The sequence below is a fragment of the Muscardinus avellanarius genome, assembly GCF_963383645.1.
Source record: "Muscardinus avellanarius genome assembly, chromosome: 14".
NCBI classification, from domain to species: domain Eukaryota; kingdom Metazoa; phylum Chordata; class Mammalia; order Rodentia; family Gliridae; genus Muscardinus; species Muscardinus avellanarius.
This window is the reverse complement of record NC_137800.1, coordinates 12,524,534-12,545,377: the sequence shown is the minus strand read 5'-3', so window position 1 is coordinate 12,545,377 and position 20,844 is coordinate 12,524,534. Positions and strand designations below refer to the sequence as shown.

The 20,844-nt window shown below is 46.8% G+C and overlaps 1 protein-coding gene across 1 annotated transcript in view; it reads right to left on the bottom strand.

Moving 5' to 3' along the window:
• LOC308273096 (tumor necrosis factor receptor superfamily member 10B-like) overlaps positions 1 to 20,414 on the bottom strand; it is a gene marked incomplete at both ends in the record, with an annotated part of 29,857 nt that extends 9,443 nt beyond the window's left edge. The window contains 4 exons of the mRNA XM_080710213.1: positions 813 to 923; positions 11,205 to 11,280; positions 15,645 to 15,710; positions 20,247 to 20,414. Coding sequence (XP_080566339.1) covers positions 813 to 923; positions 11,205 to 11,280; positions 15,645 to 15,710; positions 20,247 to 20,414 — 421 coding nt within the window. The remainder of the gene's footprint in view (positions 1 to 812; positions 924 to 11,204; positions 11,281 to 15,644; positions 15,711 to 20,246) is intronic.
• Between the last annotated feature and the right edge of the window lie 430 nt (positions 20,415 to 20,844).

Below are 20,844 nucleotides of genomic sequence, written 5' to 3'. Positions count from 1 at the left end.
TCACTGCTGGTATGGGGTGGATGCTCGGCATCTGTCCAAATCAAGGGACAGGGACAGAAGTGGCATCTTCCAAGAGCACCTCTAGCCCCTCCACAGGGGCGACGGGAGAGGCAGATTAGTTTCCTACCCCAACTGACAGGTCAAATGATGTCTCTAAAAAGTGGCATGCAATCAAGCCAGGTGTGGTGGCACACGCTTGTAATCCCCGCATTCGGGAGGCTGAGACAGGAGGATCCCGATTGGTGGACAGCCTCAGCTACTTAGACCCGATTGGTGGACAGCCTCAGCTACTTAGACCCTCTGCAACTTAGCGAGACCCTGTTTCAAAATAACGAATAAAAAATAGGGCTGGGGGTACAGATCAGAGGTAGAATGCCCCTGGGTTCCATCCCCAGTACCAAAAAAACAAACAAAAAAAAGTGGCATGGATCATCTGTTATTCTGCTTCTCCCTTTTTTGTGGTACTAGGGATTCGACCCAGGAGCATTCGACCTCACGCTACCCCCCGGCCCTATTTTATTTCTTATTTTTGAAACAGGGCCTCACTAAGTTGCCGAGGGCCTCACCACCACGGTGCTGAAGCTGGCCTTGAACCTGGGATCCTCCTGTCTCAGCCTCTCAAGTACTGTGATTACAGGGGCGTGCCCCCATCCATGCGTGACTAAATTTTCTTTTCTTCTTCTTTTTTAAAATTTTGTTTTACTGGATCAAAGATGATTAGAGGATGGTACAGAAAGAAGATCGAGTTTGGGCTGGATTCGAGGTTCCTGAGCCCACGCCAGGTGGACTCCTGCCGCGTCGCCCGCTCTTACCTCTTTTACAGACCGTGCAGGGCAAGCAGGAGGAGAGGTGGTTGGGAGAGCTGGTGAAGTCCACACCATCTTTACATGGCTCACAGAGATTACCTGCCCCCAGGTAGGACCCTGAGGAGGGAGAGAAACACTTTTGAATGAATAGTTGCTGGATGGTTGCCGGAGTCCCAGCAGCTGGTGGCTGGGGACTCTCTCGGCGCCATTAGTAAAATCCATTAGGGAAACTTGCTCTGGGCAGGATGGTCACGTCGTCTCTCCTGCGTCTATGACACAGATGAGCACCAGGACAGAAACACGACCCAAGGGGCATGGGAAGTTCAAGTCCATGCTATCCATGGTAAGAAGAATGAAATTAATTTTTACAATATACTTTTGACTAACGTGTTCAAAATATTATCACTTCATCACGTAATCAATATATAACAGCAGGACATCTTCTTTTTTTTTTTTTTTTTTTTTTTTGCAGGTCTGGTGATGGAACCCAGGGGCATTCGACTTCCGAGCTAAACCCCCTGCACTATTTTTTATTCTTTTTATTTTTTTATTTTTTTGGTGGTACTGGGGTTCCTAGAAACCCTTCTACCTCCGGGCTATACGCCCAGACCTACATATATATATATATATATATATATATATATATATATATATATGTGTGTGTGTGTGTGTGTGTGTGTGTGTGTGTGTGTATGTATATATATATATATATATATTTTTTTTTTTTTTTTGAAACAGGGTCTCTTTAGCCAGCAAGGCTGGCTTCGAACCTGCACGATCCTCTGCCTCCCAAGCGCAGAGATTACAAGCGTGCCCCACCACGCCCAGCTGCACTATTTTTTATTCTTTATTTTGAAACAGAGTCTCACTAAGTTGCAGAGGGCCTCACTAAGTAGCAGAGGCTGTCCGCGAACTGTGATCCTCAGGTCTCAGCCTCCTGAATGCTGGGATTACAAGTGTGTGTCACCATGCCCGGCTACAGCAGTATATCTTACTTTACTAAGTCTTGCCAGGGGCAACAAACCTGTTAAAATAAAGCATAAAAGCCGGGAGTGGTGGTGCACACTTGTAATCTCAGCATTCGGGAGGCTGAGACCAGAGGATAGCGGTTCGCAGACAGCCTCAGCTACTTAGTGAGGCCCTCCGCAACTCAGTGAGACCCTTTTTCAAAATAAAGAATAAAAAATTAGGCAGAGGGTATAGCTCAGAGGTCAAATGCCTCTGGGTTCGATCCCCAGACCTACATAAGAATAAAAAATAAAAAATAAAGAATAAAAAATAGGGCTGGGGGTGTAGCTCAGAGGTAGAATGACCCTAGGTTCCATCCCCAAAATTAAAATAAAATAGCAAGTAGACCTCAGTATGGTGACACATGCTTGTAAAAAAGCATGACCTGCAAAAAAATTAATAATAATAATAATAATAGTAAAATAGGGCTGATGTGCACCAGTACCATAAAACAAAAGGGCCTAAGTAGTAGCTGAGGCTGTCCGTGAACCATAATCCTCCTGTTTCAGCCTCCCAAACGCTGGGATTACAAGTGTGCGCCACCATGCCCGGCTAGGGTCTCAGACCAAGGCTCTGACAAAAGATGAAGACAAATGGAAAGAATTGGGACCAAAGGAGTTAACCACAGCAGACTCTGAGTTCAGAGATGATGGCAGGAGAACAGAGAAGATCCAGGTAATAACCCGAGGAAAGTAGAGGTCTGCAGCCTGCGGATACAACGGCTCCAGTAACTGCTGCAGAACCCTAGCGGCGTGTACGGCCTCCTGGGCCAGACCGACCACAGGAAAGCACTGCAGCCGCGGCGCCCTCCCCGCAGCCCACGGCAGAGGCCGCGCAAGGCAAAGGCTAAGGAGGCACAGAAGACCCGCGAGGCACATAAGACCCAAAGGTTTCAAAAAATGGGCCCGCGTGGTGGCGCGCGCTTGTAACCCCAGCACTTGGGAGGCTGAGACCGGAGGATCGCAGTTCGTGGACAGGCTCAGCTACTTAGTGAGACCCTTTTCAAAATTAAAAACAACAACAACAACAACAAATAGGGCAAGCCATTCACAGCCCCACGCTAGAATGGTCTTTGCACATCTAAGGCTCCTAGACCTCGGCTAAGCACCAGGGACTGCCATGAGCCACCTGATCTCTGCTGGATGGCCAGGAACCCACGCTGGCCTCTCCCCGCTGTTTTGCACTGTGCACGGTTAAGGCGTCATGCCTGCTCTCCATGTTTGTTGGATTTAGGGATCGTTTCATTATGATATATAAGCGTGTGAATGAGATTCAGCATTCTTTCACAATTACTCTGCAAAAAAAAAAAAAAAAGCACAAAAATAAAAACGAAGCCAGCAGTCAGTGGTCGTTTCAAAATCTTTTTGTGTTCATGTGTTCAGATACTAAGGCTTCGTAAGGGTTGACGACCTCAGGTTGGCTGCAGGTTGGGCATCTTGCGGATCACAACTTCTGGATAAGGTTACAGGTATTAAAACATCCATGTAAACCTTGAAACCAGCTCTTCAGGATTCCTATCAGACACTGCAGAGAGCTGCGCGTGGTGGTGCACACCTGTGATCCCAGCACTTGGGAGGCTGAGACAGGAGGATCGCAGGCTTGAGGGCAGCCTCAGCAAGTAGTGAGGCTCATCAACTTAGCCAGACCCTGTTGCAAAATAAAATAATAAAATAGGGCTGGGGGTGTAGCTCAGAGGTAGAATACCCCTGGGTTCAATCCCCAGTACCACAACCAAAGAGAAAAAAGAAAAAAGAAAAAAAGACAGCCATTCTGATCTGTTGTACAGAATGAGAATTTAAATGACCTTAATTAATTAACCTGTCCTGTGGCCCACTCTACGGAATCACATCAGAGCACACTGTGGCATTATTGGACTTCCTAGAACATACTGCTCTGAAGGAATTGCCGAGTTCAGACGATCTGTGTAGGGCTGTGATCTATAACTTAGACTTTTAGTTGTAGTGGGAAGTAACCACAAATTAAATTCAACCGAATTTGAGCCCACCACATGGGAGAGGGGGCAATTTTCTTATTTGAAGAGTGCTTTTTCAAAGCCGGGCGTGGTGGTGCACACGCTTGTAATCCCTGCACTTGGGAGGCTGAGACAGGAGGATCACATAGGTTCAAAGCCAGCCTCAGCTACTTAGTGAGGCTCTCAGCAACTTAGTGAGACCCTGTTTCCAAGGTTTGGGTATAGCCTGGAGGTAGAAAGCCCCTGGGTTCCACCCCCAGTACCACAAAAAAAAAAAAAAAAAAAGAGTGCTTTTTCTGTGTTCCACATAAAGATTGTGTGGTGGGGGTAGTGTAATTGGGGATAGAACTCAGGGGCATTCTTCCTTTAAGCTATACCCCTGGCTCTTTTCCTTTTTTGTTTGGAAACAGGGTCTTGCTAAGTTGCTAAGGCTGGACTTGAACCTGTGATCCTGTCTCAGTCACCGGAGAATTAGAATCACAGGCATTACAGCATGCGCCAGCGTGCCCAGCCTGTGCTGCTTTCCTCGTAATAAGTTTTCTGACTGAGCATATAGCATGGTTAATAAGTAACTTGAGATTAACAATAATGTGGGATGCAGCAGAATGGGGAGAAATCTTGTGCGTTTGCCAGTCCCTAGACTGGAACTTGGGTGCCTTGCCTAGCCACGTATCAAGAGAGGGGAAACGAGGTAGAATTTTAAAACAAAGATAGAAACAAACAACCGGGCATCGTGGTGCATGCCGGTAATCCCAGTACTTAGGAGGCTGAGACAGGAGGATCGCAGGCTGAAAGCCAGCCTTGGCAACTTAGCAGGGTTGTCAGCAACTTTGTGAGTCCCTGTTTCCAAATAAAAAAAAATAAAATAAAATAGGGCTGTGGGTGTAGCTTAGAAGTAGAATGACTCTGGATTCAATTCCCCAATAACACACACACACACACACACACACACACACACACACACACGCATGTACACATGCACACCGCAATAGAGACAAACAGAAAGAAAGAGGGACTGTAGCTTTATTTTGCGGTACTGGGGATGAAACTCAGGGGCATTCTACCTCCAAGATACACCCCAAGCCCTATTTTTTTTTCCTGGTTTTTTTGTTGTTGTTGTTGTTGTTGTTGTTGGTGGTGGTGGTGGTGGTGGTAGTACTGGGGTTCCTGGAAACCCTTCTACCTCCAGGCTACACTCCCAGACCTATTTTTATATTTTTATTTGGAAACAGAGTCTCTTAAGCCAGCTTGGCTGCCTTCGAACCTGCGCGATCCTCCTGTCTCTGCCTCCCAAGTGCGGGGATTACAAGCGTGCGCCACCACGACCGGCTCTATTTTTTTATTCTTTATTTTGAAACAGGGTCTCACTGAGTTGCAAAGGACCTCACTAAGTAGTAGCTGAGGCTGTCCGCAAACTGGGATCCTCCTGTCTCAGCCTCCCAAATGCTGGGATTACAAGCGTGCGCCACCATGCCCGGCTATCCAAGCCTGAATTCTTAAAAGGTCCAGTAAATCTTAGAGCATTATAATTCCAGGTAATTGGTGGACATGTACTTCGTTAGCTTACAGAATACAATTTTTGGACTGATAAAAGAAGCCTAGAGAAAGACATTGTTCAAAGTCCAACGTGCCATCCACCACCCAGATGATATCAGCCTGAAGATTCCATAAATCAGTGTTTGGGTTGTTTTTTTTTTTTCTGAGATACTGAGGATTAAACTCAGGGGCATTCTGCCTCCCAGCTATACACCCAGCCCTATTTTACTTTTATTTTGAAACAGGGTCTTGCTAGGTTGATTGAGTCTTACTACTTGCTGGAGCTGGCCTCACACCTGAGATCCTCTTGTCTCCGCCTCCCAAGTACTGCACCACAACACTCAGTTTACAGCTTGGATTTAGAATGTCCCTCAGACCTCATGTTGTAGACAAAGCAGCCTTGTTGGAGGCAGGGCTTGATTTCTTAGGAGGGTCTCTAGGGGTGTAGTGTTGGGGACTATATTTGTCCTGCCTCCTGTTTGCTCACTCCTGCTCTCCCCTGCACCCCCACACACATGCATCTCGCTGGTGTGCTTGCGCCCTCTCTCTCTCTCTCTGTCTCTCTCTCTCTCTGTCTCTCTCTCTCTCTGTCTCTCTCTCTCTCTGTCTCTCTCTCTCTCTGTCTCTCTCTGTCTCTCTCTCTTCCTCTCTCCCTCCCTTCCCCTCTGCCTCCTCGGCTTCCAGCCTCCATGATGTGAGAATAGAGTCATTCATTTTATGTTCTCTCTGCTTTCTGCCTCCGGACCCTGCGCTCCTTAAACATGACCTGGATCGAAACCTCTGAAATCTCCATAACTGTGAGCAAATAAATCTTCCTTCCTCTAAGCCATGGCGGTCAGGTATGTTGGGTCATAGCAGGGGGAATGCTGACTCCCAACAGCCAGCTTGAAGATCCTGAGGAGAACCAGACCACTGTCCCCAACCCACACACCTTCCACACTCACCATCGCCCACCCCATTCACTCGCCATTGACAGAGTTTCCCAGAAAAGGAGAGCCATGCTCCCAAAGAAGCATCTCCCCACCACCACATAGTCACTGGTCACTCTGGCCTGCCAGTGTCAGTGCCTGTCTATCTGTCTGTCTCTGTCTCTGTCTCTCTCTCTGAAACAGGATCTCACTAGGTTGCTGAGTCTCTCACTGATTTGCTGAGGTTGGCTTCAAACCTGCAATCCTACTATCTCGGCCTCCCAAGTACTGGGATTATAGGCATGCACCACCATGCCTGTCCCGTAGCATTCTCTCCTAATTGTGTATTTCTGTTTCTGTTTCTTTTCTTTTATTTATTTATTTATTTATTTATTTATTTTGGTGGTACTGGGGTTCCTGAAAGCCCTTCTACCTCCGGGATACACTCCCAGACCTATTTTTACATTTTTATTTGGAAACAGGGTCTCCTAAGCCAGCGCGCGCGACTGGCTTCGAACCTGCGCGATCCTCCTGTCTCTGCCTCCCAAGCGCGGGGATGACAAGCGTGCGCCACCACGCCCGGCTCTGTTTCTTTTAAGTAAAGCCTACCTGTAGCTCTATCTATTTTTTGTCTTGGAAATTGTTTTCCAACCTGTGTCCATGCCAGAACAGAACTACCTAGCTATTGGCAGTAGATGCCAGAGGCTCTGTTTCATTCCGGTGCTGCTACAGTATCCTGTGATTGGGTCTAAATTGTACATAAACTTCAGTGGAAAGAATGTGGCTTCTGTTCAGGCTGAATTTTTTTCACTGGCCTGTCCTCATAGATTGAAAGCAACATGAGCCAGACCTCACCTAATACCCGCCCCAGACAGCTTCAGATACTTAGTGAGGCCCTCTGCAACTCAGTGAGACCCTGTTTCAAAATAAAGAATAAAAAATAGGACCGAGAGTGTAGCTCAAAGGCAGAATGCCCCTGGGTTCCATCCTCAGTACCACAAAATGAATGCATGCATGCATGAATGCATGAATGAATGAATGAATAAATAAAAAGGGGCTGAAGATAGAGCACAGTGATAAAGCACGCTGGGGTTCAGTCCCCCAACGCTGCATAAAGAAAACCAAACAACAAAAAAACCTCAAAGAAAAACCCAGGCCTAGACAGTTTCACTACTGAATTCTACCAAACATTTCAAGAAAAGTTAATACAAACTCTTCACAAACTCTCCTAAGAAATAGTAGGGGGGAACATTTCTCAGCTCATTTTCTGAGAACAGTATGATCCTACTACCAACACTAAAAAAGGACATTATAAGAAAAGGAAACTAGAGATTAGAATGTTTATTGATAAGAATGTACCCGGGCGTGGTGGCACATGCTTGTAATCCCCGCGCTTAGGAGGCGGAGGCAGGAGGATCGCGCAGGTTTGAAGCCAGCCTTGCTGGCTTAAGAGACCCTGTTTCCAAATAAAAAAATATATAAAAAATAGGTTTGGAAGTGTAGCCCAGAGGTAGAAGGGTTTCCAGGAACCCCAGTACCACCAAAAAAAAAAAAAAAAAAAAAAAAGAATGTAGAAATCTGCAACAAAATATTAATATAATGAATCTAGAGACAGATAAAACAATTATACACCATGTCCAAGTGAGTTTTATCCCAGGAATGCAAGGTCAAGCCAACTTACCAAACACAAACTGATGTAACAAATTTTATCAAGAGAATGAAGACCACAAACCACATTTCACCTCAGAAGACATGGAGATGGCATTTGATCTAAGTCCAATGGTCTTAGCCAGGCACGGTGGCACACGCTTGTAATCCCAGTGCTTGGGAGGCTGAGACAAGAGGACTGCAGGTTCACAGCCAGCCTCAGCAATTCAGTGAGGTTCTCAGCAACTTAGCAAGACCCTGTTTCCAAATAAAAAATAAAACAGTTCTGGAGGTGAAGCCTGGAGGTAAAAGGCTCCTGGGTTCTACTACCAGGAACACACACACACACACACACACACACACACACACACACTCCAATGCCCTTTCATGATAAAAACCATAAAGCAAACTAAGAGCAGAGATAAACTTACTCAACCTGGTAAAGGGTATCTACAAAACCACAGCTAAGATCATACTTAATAACAAAAGAATGAAGCTAGGCGTGGTGGCACACACTTATAATCCCAGCATTCGGGAGGCGAAGACAGGAGGATCGAGGTTCGCGGACAGCCTCAGCTACTACTTAGTGAGACCCTCTGCAACTCAGTGAGACCCTGTTTCAAAATAAAGAATCAAAAGTAGGGCTGGGGGTGTAGCTCGGAGGAAGAATGCCCCTGGGTTCCATCCCCAGTACCGTAAAAACAAAAGAGATTGAAATATGCCCTCCCCGCGCTCACTTGCGCTCTCCCCCTCCCTCTTCTCTCTCTCTCTCTCTCTCTCTCTCTCTCTCTCTCTCTCTCTCTCTCTCTCTCTCACACACACACACACACACACACACACACACACACACACACAGTCTGCTCTCACCACTCTTACTCAACAGCTGGAGGTTCTAGCCAGAAAAATTAGGCCAAAAAAAGAACTGAGCCACCCAGTTTGAAAAGAAAATAAAAACAATCTGTTTGCAAAATGACATCATCCTATCTACAGAAGGAATCTGCTGAGAAAGCACTTAAGAAACCCAGTGAGATTACACAATACAAGATCAGTGCACAAAAATCTATTTTTTTAAACACATTCAGAATGAACAATCCAAAAATGAAACCCAGAAAAATTCCATTGGCAAGAAGAGCAGAAAGTATTAAGCATAGTCAGGTGGGGCACACCCTTGGAATCCCAGTACTTGAGGGACAGATTCAGGGGGAGCGCAGGTTCACAGAAGCTGCGGCAGATTAGTGAGGCTCTCTGTAGTTTACGGAGACTCTGCTTCAAAATGAAAAAACAAAATAACACTGGTAGTGTAGCTCAGAGGTAGACTGCCCCTGGGTTCAATCCTCGTAAAACACACACACACACACACACACACACACACACACACACACACACAGTATTTAGAAACAACAACAAGAAAAAAAGCAAACCTCAGTCTAAAAGCTACAAGGCATTGTTGGAAGAACTCAAAGATGACCTAAAATAAGTGGTGGCGCACGCTTGCAATCCCGGCATTTGGGAGGCTGAGACAGGAGGATTGCAGGTTTGAGAACAGCCTCAGCAAGTAATAAGACTCATCAACCTAGAAGCCCCTGTCTCCAAATAAGAAATAAAAAAATAGGGCTGGGGGTATAGCTTGAAGGTAGAATGCCCCTGAGTTTAATCCCCAGTAACACACACACACACACACACACACACACACACACACACACATGGGCTAAGGGGTGTAGCTTGGAGGGAGAATGCCCCTGGGTTCAATTTCCAGTGCTCCCCCAAAAAAACAAAAATCATAAAAATAATAATTAAATAATAATTCTGGAGAAGAAAAACAAAAATGACTCACACTTCTAATTTTTTTTTTTTTTGGTGGTATGTGGGGGTGGAATCCAGGGGCTTTCTACCTCCAGGCTATACTCCCAGACCTACTTTATATTTTATTTGGGAACAGGGCCTCATTAAGTTACTGAGAGCCTCACTAAGTAGCTGAGGCTGGCTTCGAACCTGCGCGATCCTCCTGTCTCAGCCTCCCAAGCGCAGGGATTACAAGCGTGCGCCACCACGTCCAGCTACACTTCTGATTTTAAAACACACTATAAAACAACAGTAGTCATGACTATGTGATGCTGGCAAAAAGACAGATACAGGCTAATGAAACAGAATTAAGAGTCCAAAAATATCTCATACATTGATGTTCAAGGGATTTTCGAAAAGGATGCCAAGACCATCCAGCGCGAAAAAATAGTCTTCTTTTTCTTTTCTTCTTCTCTTCTTCTTCTTCTTCTTCTTCTTCTTCTTATTATTATTATTATTATTATTATTATTATTAATTACTACTACTACTACTTTTGGCAGTGCTTAGGAAGGAACCCAAGAATACTCTACTGCTAAACTCCAGCCCTTTTAATTTTTTATTTTGAGACAGGGGCTCTTTACATTGTCCAGGCTGGCCCTGAACTTGCCCCCCTCCTACTTCAGCCTCCCGAGTAGCCAGACTTACAGCCCTGATATATCGTGCTTGGCTAAGAGGAGTCTTTTTGACAAATGGTATTGGTGAAATTGCAGAAGGACACTGGACGTTTATCTGATGTCACATATGATAATGAACTCCAAGTTGATTAAGTAGTTGAATGTAATAGAAGAGATGTTTAGAAGAAAACATGGGGAGAAATCTTCATAACCCTGGATTTGGCAAAGGATCAACAAATATCTGGTGTGCATGTCTGTTTCCACCATCTTGTATCCCATTAAGATGTATGACTGCAATGCACCAATAAAAAATTTTAAAAAAACACCCAAATATCTGAACTGGGAATGGCAGGAAACAGAAGACTAGAAGGACACGGAGACAGGGACATCAGGAAAGATTAGACATTGTCAGGCGTGGGGTGCACAATTGCAATCCCAATATTTGGGAGGCTGAGACGGGAGGATTGCGGGTTGGAGACCAGCTTTGGCAACTTAGTGAGGCCCTCTGCATCTTAGTGAGAACCCGTTACAAAATAAAATAATAAAATAGGAGCCAGGCATGGTGGTGCACACTTGTAATCCCATCATTTGGGAGGCTGAGACAGGAGGATCGTGGTTCAAGGACAGCCGCAGCTACTTAGTGAGGCCCTTTGCAACTCAGTGAGACCCTGTTTCAAAATAAAGAATAAAATATAGGACAGGGGGTATAGCTTGGAGGTAAAATGCCCCTGGGTTCCATCCCCAGTAACATTAATAATAATAATAATAATAATAATAATAATAATAGGTGTAGCTCAGAGGTTGGATGCCTCTGGGTTCAATCCCCAGTGGCACAAAAAGAAAAGGTTAGAGATCAATCTTAGTACATACCTGCTGGACATAATCCATTCGGCAGCTTAGCTAGTAGATGGTCAGTGCTGGCGATTGTGGCTGGATTGACTGGGATCTGCGGGGACAAAGGGAGAGCTCCATCAGTGACTTCCAGGTCGCACCCACTGTAACATGAACCTCACATTCCTTTCCTAACAGCTCCCAAATGAAATAGAACCCGGATCTTTCTCCCAGTTCTAAAACTTCCAACCGCTTGCGTGCGTTCATGTTTGTTTCTTTGCCTCTTAGGGTTAGACAGATAATATAGACTTGAAAAACTCCCCTTCATTCTTTGGTCTCATAATAAAAAAATAAAGTTTTTCACTTGTAATGCCAGTACTTGGAAGGCTGAGACAGGAGGATTGCAGGTTCATAGTGAGGCCCTGTCTCAAAATAAAAAATAGGGCTGGGGGTGTAGGTGAGAGGTAGAATGCCTCTGGGTTCAATCCTCAGTATTGCAAAGAAAGAAAGTTTTTATTCAGGTAGTGAAAAAGTACAGGAAAATTTTCACAAGATAAAAATAAAATAAATCATACCCCCTCAACCAGAAAATGCATCCTCTGACTTTGTTCTACTAATTGACCATATATGTATGAAGAATATTCTGTCTCTCTCTCTCCTATATACAAATACACTCTTTTTTTTTTTTTTTGCAGTACTGGGGATGGAACCCAGGGGCATTCTCCTCCAAGCTACAACCCCAGGCCTATTTTTCTATTCTTTATTTTGAAACAGGGTCTCACTGAGTTGCAGAAGGCCTCACTGAGCACCTGAGGCTGTCCACAAACCGTGATCCTCCTGTCTCAGCCTCCCAAATGCTGGTATTACAAGCATGCACCACCACGCCCAGCTCACAAATAATTTTTTTAAATATTACAGTCAGCCGGGCGTAGTGGTGCACGCTTGTAATCTCTGTGCTTGGGAGGCTGAGACAGGAGGATTGCACAGGTTCGAAGCCAGCCTCAGCTGGCTTAAGAGACCCTGTTTCCAAATAAAATTAAAATTATAGTCAAGCTGAGGAAGATGGTGCAGGCCTGAAATCCCAGTACTTAGACGGCCAGGACAGGAGGATTGCAGGTTCAAGGACAGCTTTAGCAGCTTAGCAAGACTCTCGGCAACCTAGTGAGATCCTGTTTCAAAAACCAAAAATTAAAATAGAGCTGGGGGTGCAGCTCAGAGGTAGAATGCTGCTGGGTTCAATCCTCAGTACCAAAAAAATAAAAAAGAGAAGTGAGACCTTTAAGAGGTGAGGTGATTGGTCGTGAGGGCTAACTTGCTAAGATGTTCAAGCTGACCTCGAACCTGCAGGCTTCTGCCTTAGCCTCCCAAGCACTGGTATTACAGGCGGCAGCAACAGGCCAGACCATTACTACCGTTTTAATGGCTATAGAATTTGTACAGTCCTGTAATTACTTCCTGATATTAGTAGTTTGTGCTCTCTAATGGCTTGGGTTTTTTTTTTCCTTCTGAATCTTAGTTTATTAATTTTATTTTATTATTGCCTCAGAAAACCAATTTTTGGTTTGTCAGCACCTTTTATTATTTGTATTCCATTTTATTGACCTCTACTCTTTTTACTTCCCGTTTACTTTCAAGTGTAAAGGCATGTGTTTTATGGGTGAGATTTATTTATTTATTTATTTATTTAGTACTGGGAATTGAAGCCAGAGGCGATCTGCCTCCTAATTACACCTCCAGCCCTACTTTATTTTTATTTTGAAACAGTGTCTTGCTAGGTTGGTGAGAGTCTCACCACTTGTGGAGGCTATCCTTGAACCAAGCCCTGCTTCTTCACATATTTTAAAGTTCTATTATCAGCACACACACACACAGACACACAGACACACACACACACACACACACACACACAGACACACACACACATATATGAAGTATAGATAGATAGATAGATAGATATAGATAAACACACATTTTTTTGTGGTATTGGGAGTGAAACCCAGGGGTATACTCCCAGCCCTATTTTTTATTCTTTATTTTGAAACAGGGTCTCACTGAGTTACAAAGGACCTCACTAAGTGGCTGAGACTGGCCATGAACTGCGATCCTCCCATCTCAGCCTTCTGAATGCTGAGATTACAAGCATGCCTCACCACACCTGGCTGTATTTCTTTATTTCATTTTTTTGTGTGTAGTACTGGGGATTGAACTCAGGGGCATTCCACCTCTGTGCTACCTCCCTAGCCCTAATTTTATTTTATTTTATTTTTTTAAACAGGGTTTCACTAGCAGAGCACAGTGGTGCACGCTTGTAATCCCAATACTTGGGAGGCTGAGAAGTGAGGATCACAGGTTCGCAGTCAGCCTCAGCTACTTAGTGAAGCCCTTGACAACTTAGTGAGACCCTGTTTCAAAATAAATAATAAAAAATAAGGCTGGGGGTGGAGCTTGGAGGTAGAATGTCTCTGGTATCATAAATAAATAAATAAACAAACAAACAAATAAATAAATAAAATAGAGTTGGGGGTGTAGCTCAGAGGTAGACCTTCTCTGGATTCAATCCTCAGTACCAAAGATATGAAAAAAAAAAAAAAAAGATGTCCAGACAGAATATAAAACCTAACAGGTGGCAAACTCCACAGGCACTTTCCTTTCCTGGAAACAGGGCTCCAGACTCATGCCCGCAAGATCATCTCTGCCCAGGCTACTTCCTCCTGCCCCATGTCCCATTCAGAAGCTTTCCCCTGGAGTGCAGCTCCTCCCCCTCTTCTGCACAACTTTTCTCATTCATGCAAGGTCTAAATAAACCTCTGAGCTGAGCCATAGTGGAGCACACTTGTAATCCCAGCGTTTGGGAGGCTGAGACAGGAGATTTGCACAGGTTCGAAACCAGCCTCAGCTACTTAGTGAGGCTCTCAGCAACTTGGTGAGACCCTGTTTCCAATAAAAATATAAAAAATAGGTCTGGGAGTATAGCCTGAAGGTAGAAAGCCCCTGGGTTCCACCCCAGTACCACCAAAACAAAAACAAACAAACAAAAAAAAAAACACCTCCGATATTCCACATTTTTGCTTTTGGTTTGAAAGCTTTCCAAGCAGATAAGCAAGGACTGAGGTTGTGCAGAACGGTTTTAAAATTTTCCACCCAGTAACAAGAGCACATCTTGTGCACGCTGCGAGGAACTGCGCAGCGTATTGAGGACCACACTCAGCACTTTCTTTCCTCGGGACAGGAAAGTTCTGGTTCACAGAGAGCTGGCGCACAGACATAAATATAATCCCAAAGTCAACAAAGGTGACTGGCAGAAGTGACAGATGTCACCAGAGGCAGGGTCGCTGGTTTACGTAGAGGAAGAAGCCACTGTAATGGGGCAGGGAGCCAGAACAAGGCTCTGGTTTGTGGTCGCTTGGGGACTGAGGATGTGACCAGAAATCTGATTTCAGTCGGCGGCACACCAGGGTCCCGTGATGGCTCTGATGGCCTCTTCCAGGTATTGTCCTACATGAACCCGAGACAAGTCACAAGCTAGGGGATTTCCAGGCCCCGCTCCTCCCCAACTGGGATTAGCGCCAACATGGTGGCTCACCCTTTGCTTTCTCTCTAGGAAACATACACTCCAAGCTGGTCTTAAACCGAACAGGCAGAATGTCTGTTTAAGCCTTTTCTCCCGGTCTTCCTATGGCTGCAGGTCTGCTTCTTTGAGGGTACTCAGTGATTATTTTGTTTGCTATGTTGGTCTTTGGGTGGAAAAAGACTCCTGGATTAACAACCAAGCCATCTGGTTTGTAGTCCAGGGCCAGCCATGAAATAGTTTGGTGGTCCTATGGAAGCCACTGCCCTTCTCCAAGCAAGTTTCTCTTTCTTGAAATATAAGGAACTCTGCTAGCTGAGCCTGGGCTTCATAGACAGCCGCTAGATATACCCCGAGGGCAGCAACCCTTGGAGCAACACCTGAGGTTAGCCCACATCCTGCCCAGTTCCTTCCCCCACCACAAGACCCACACCTCTCAGGGGAAATGAACTCCAAGGGCTCCCATTCCGTCTGCACTATGAATATTAACATATTTAGTGTCCCTAAAGGCTGAGGACAGAGCTTGGCACATGGCTGGTGCTATGTTTCGTTTTTATTTTTGTTTTTTGCGGTACGGGGATGGAACCCAGGGGCATTCTACCTTCTACCTCTGAGCTACATCCCCAGCCCTATTTTTTATTCTGTATTTTGAAACGGCGCCTAAGTTGTGGAGGAGCTCACTAAGTAGCCGAGGCTGGCCACCTGACCTACGATCCTCCTGTCCCAGCCTCTCAAGTACTGGGATTACAAGCGTGAGCCTACGTCTGGCTTAGTGCTGTGTTTAAACATGTGTCCTGACGAGTAAAATCACTACCCACAATGTTGACTTTTAATCGAGCCACTTCCTCCAAGCTGTGGATTTCCAAAGTGGACCAAAGCACCCCAGGGGTGATGCAAGCACCATCTCTCACCTCCAGCCACACTCCACGCTCCGCCACAACCTCTTCTATCAGGAAGGCAGGCGGCAGGTGGAAGATCTGGTCACAGCCACAGAGGACCTGGGCTCAGGGCCGAGCCTCCTCCCATGAAACCCTCTGACAGCAATGGGCCCCGCTGAGTGGCAGAACTCACCCCAGGTGCCGGGGTTTCCAGGACAGAGCTGGGATTCCAGGCTCTCCTGTGCCTGCGCTGGGGTGTCCGGGTTTCCTACCACCAGTATTTGAATCCCTCCCCCACCCCCGAGCCTTGAGAATGTCTAATAGCACCAAGGGATTAAAAATGCCATGTTGTGGTCAAAGATGCCATGCTGTGGTATATCTTTTTTTTTTTTTTTTTTTTTTTTTTTCAGTGCTGTGAGTGGAACCCAGAGGCATTCTACCTCCAAGGTACAACCCCAGCCCTATTTTCTATTCTTTATTTTGAAACAGGGTCTCACTGAGTCGCAAAGGGCCTCACTAAGTAGTAGCTGATGCTGTCTGCAAACCGCAATCCTCCTGTCTCAGCCTCCCAAATGCTGGGATTACAAGCGTGCACCACCACGCCTGGCTGGTATATCACTTTTTATCTCTTAGAATGGCAAAGACTTTACCCCTTTACCCCAGTGTGGCAAGGGTGTAGAAACACAGGCACATTTTATATTTCGGATGTGTGTGAAATTGGTGGAACCTTCTCTTTTTTTATTTATATACTTTTTTTGTGTGGTGCTGGGATGGAACTCAGGAGCTTTCTACCCCCAGTTTACTCTCCCAGACCTATTTTATATTTTATTTGGAAACAGGGTCTCACTAAGTTGCTGAGAGCCTCACTCAGTAGCTGAGGCTGGCTTCGAAACTGTGCAATCCTCCTGTCTCAGCCTCCCAAACTCTGGGATTACAAGCATGTGCCACCACACCCGGCTTCTTTTTTTGTGTACTACTGGGGATTGAACCCAGGGCCATTCTACCTCTGGGCTCCACCTCCAGCCCCATTTTATTTTTTATTTTGAAACAGAGCCTCACTAAGTTGCAGAGGGCCTCAGTAAACTGCAGAGGCTGGCTTCAAGCCTGTGACCCTCCTGTCTCAGCCTCCCAAGTACTGGGATTACAGGTATGCACCACCACACCTGGCTTAGAATCTTCTTCTGAAGGATAATTTCTGAACAAATGCTGAGCAAATATCTGAACAAATGCTACAGTTATTAACCCATTAGTCCAACAATTCCACTTCTAAGGAGTTTCCTAATAGATGGTGCACATGGTATGTGCATATGAACACGCCAAGGTATGTACTACAGTGCTGTTGGAATTAGCAAAAGCAAGACCAAGACATAATCTCAACAGCTACCACAGGATGGTGGATTAAAATATAGAAGCAGATGTGGTTCACATCTGCCTCATGCACACAATAAAACTGCAGGATAGCAGAGTGTGGTGATGATGCCAGGAGACTGAGACAGGAGGACTGTAGGATCACAGTCTCCGCAGACCCTATTTCAAAATTTAAAAAATTAGCCGGGCGTGGTGGCGCACGTTTGTAATCCCCGCGCTTGGGAGGCGGAGACAGGAGGGTCACAGGTTTGAAGCCTGGTTCGAATCCAGTCTTGCTGGCCTAAGAGACCCTGTTTCCAAATAAAATAGAAAATAGGTCTTGGAGTGTAGACCGGAGGTAGAAAGGGTTCCATCCCCAGTACTACCAAAAATAAATAAATAAAATTGGGCTGGGGGTATAGCTCAAAGGTAGAATGCCCCTGGGTCCAGTCAGTCCTTAGTACTACAAAAAGTAAAAACAAATTTTCTCCTTGTTTTGATATTACACATGTTATTGGTTTCCTGAGGTTTGTATCAATTTGTTAAATGAAAACATCAAAAATTTCATGACACCTGTAAGCTTGTGGTCCAGTCTAAGTATCCTCAGGGGGTCATGTATTGGAAGCTTGGTCCCCAAGTGGTGCTATTGAGGGAGTGTGGCCTTTAGGAGGTGAGGCCTGGTGAGCAGTGATTAGATCAATAGGGGCTGACCTTGAATAGGATAAAGGTCATTCTCAACCAGTGCTCCTGGGGTTTGTCATCAAAAACCAAAGCCTAAACGGGCGGGCGTGGTGGCACTTGGGAGGCTGAGCCAGGAGGATCACACAGGTTCGAAGCCAGCCTCAACTACTTAGTGAGGCTCTCAGCAACTTAGTGAAACCTTATTTCCAAATAAAATATAAAAATAGGTATGGGAGTATAGCCCAGAGGTAGAAAGCCCCTGGGTTCCACCCCCAGTACCACCAAAAAAAAAAAAAAAAAAAAGCCTGGACCTCCCTGCTTCCATTCTCCCATCTACTCCTGGCCTGGATGCTGTGTGAGTCAGAACACTCCCCAGCAGGGGACCACACCCAGAACCTTCCAGAGCAGTGTGCTTAAATAAACTTCCTCATAGCCAAGCCTGGTGGCACATGTGGGGCTGAGACAGGAGGATCATGGGTGAGCCCCTCCACAACTTACTAAGACTTTTTTTCAAAATAAAGAATAAAAAAAATAAGGGCTGGGGGTATAGCTGGGAGGTAAAATGCCCTGAGTTCCACCCCCAGTACTATAAAAAATAAATAAAATAAGCTTCATATATGACTCAGCCCCAGGCACTTTGTTGCAGCAGTGGAAAGCGGGTTGGTTTGTTCTTTAGGTGTATAAGGTTTTTTGGGTTTTTTCCCCCTTAACCTGGAAGAGTGTAGTTAGCAGCAGCAACTGGGAGAATTCCTGATTTCCCTCTATATTAAACATCTGTTCCTGCCCGGCACGGTGGCACACACTTTTAATCCTAGTACTTGGGAGGCTGAGACAGGAGGATCACAGGTTCCAGCCAGCCTCAGCTACTTAGGCTCTCTGCAATTTATCGAGACCTTGTTTCAAAATGAAGAAGAAGAAGAAGAAAAAAAAAATAGGTCTGGGGGTGTCACTTCGAGGTAGAATGCCCCTGGGTTTAAAGGCCAGTTCAAAAAAAATAAATCTGTTCTCCTAAAAGAAAGCGAAACCGGACCTTCGTTCCTGTGTTCTACAGGAAGGTTTCTGGTTATGTGATTACTACATAAAAGGCAGATCAATCAGGTCGTGGCTGATGTGGGTTTTTTTTTGAGGAGGGAGGCTTGGGGGTGGAGGATGGGGTGGTAGGGGCATCATGGGGATTTGGGGATTGAACCCAGGAGCATTCTACTTCCAGAGCTATATCCCAGCCCTTTTTTTTCGGGGGGGGGGGTCTGGGGATGTAACCCAGGGGCATTCAACCTCTGAGCTACACCCTCTGACCTATTTTTTATTCTTATTTTGAAACAGGGTTTCACTGACTTGCAAAGGGCTTCACTAAGTAGCTGAGGCTGGCTTCTAACCTGTGCCATCCTCCTGTCTGTCTCCTGAATGCTGGGATTACAAGCGTGCGCCACCACACCCAGCTCCAAGCCCTTTTTATTTTGAAAGGGATCTGTCAAATTACCGACACTAAAGTCAGGCTTGGTGGCCCCAGGCTTGTAATCCCAGCATTGGGAGGCTGAGACAGGAGGATCGTGGTTTGCCCACTGCCTCAGCTACTTAGTGAAGCCCTTTGCAAATCAGTGAGACCCTGTTTCAAAATGAAGAATAAAAAGTAGGGCCGGGGGTGTAGCTTGGAGGTAGAATGCCCCTGAGTTCCATCCCCAGTACCGCAAAATAATAATAATAATAATAATAATAATAATAAATTAGTTAATTAATAAAAAATCGGGCTGGGGCCAGGTGTGGTGGCACAGACTTGTAATCCCAGTATGGGAGGGTGGGCAGAGACCAGGGGATCACGGTTTGTGGACAACCTCAATTACTTAGCAAGGCCCTTCGCAACTCAGTGAGACCCTGTTTAAAAAAAAAAAAAAAGAGCTGGGAGTGTAGTTCGGGGGTAGAATGCCCCTGGGTTCCATCCCCAGTACGGGGCGGGGGGGGGGGGAATCGATATGGGGGATGTAGCTCGGAGGTAGAATTCCCTGGGTTTAATTCCCAGCATAAATAAGTAAGTAAATAAAAATAAATTGCTGGCACTAGCCTTGAACCGGTGGTCTCAGTCTCCCAGGTACTGGGGTTACAGGCACGCGGCAACACGCACCGGCTCACGGTGCCCAAGTTCAGCCGCCTTATCTCAGGGAGGGAGAGAGGGAGCCTCCGCCGTGGCGCTGTAATTCCAGAGACTCCAGCAGAGGCTGGCACAGGAGGATCGCAAGCTGGAGGCCAGCCTAGGCAACTTAGCAGAGCCCCATCTGAACATGGAAAGCCCTACAGTCCAGCGCCCCTGGGCTCTTCCCAAGTCACCCCCACACGGCCCCCCGAAACCGAGGGAGAAGAGAGGAGAGGAGAGGGGAGGCCAGCGGGGGCGGGGGGCGGCGGAATCTCCCCGGGCTCCCACCCCCCCCCCCCGGGACCCAGGCGAGGCGATCCCCAAAGAATTCGCTAACTTGAGCTCGACTCTTCATTGGCAGCGCCCTAGACGTACCCAGCCCTTGGCCAGGGCGCAGTGCCGGAGTGCATGGGCGCGGCGGCCGGGCGGCAAAGTCCAGCCCGCGGCGGGGAGGAGGACCGACCCGGCTCCTCCCGCACCCGACCCCGGCCGTGCTGCCCGGGCGAGGCTGGCCGCTGCCCGCCCGCGCCCTCCCGGCTCCCGCCGCAGGTGCCCCAGAGACTCACCAGGGCGAAGCCGAACAGAAGCGCGACCGTCACCACGCGGACCCCGAGCCCAGGCCCAGCAGCCCGGGCGCGACCCCGCATGGCTCTCGGCAAGGTCCCGGGGTAGATGCGGTGGCTCCGCCCGCACCGGGGACGGGCAATCAGCTGTGTCTTTCAGAAACCCGGGCTCTTTGATGCCTGCGGGGCCGCACACCTTCTTGGGTTGTGCAGTCGTGCGCGCACGGAGGGAAAGACGCGCCCGGCAGACAGCCTACAGGAAACTGACTGCTGCCCTGAAGGCTGCACCTCTTAAGAGTTGCGAAATTGTGGGCGGGCGGCAGCACCGCCGGACTCTGCCCACCGCTACCCACGCGAAGCCAGGGACCGGTGGGCGGGATCTGTCATCGGAGGCCCTCGACCGCCAGGGCGAGAAGTCTGAACTCCAGCCCCTCCTGTTCCTCTGACCGAGGCCCCCCAAGGAAGCCTTTCGGAGTCACCTCGGGCTTTATTCCAGCCCGAGGTTTCCAGGACA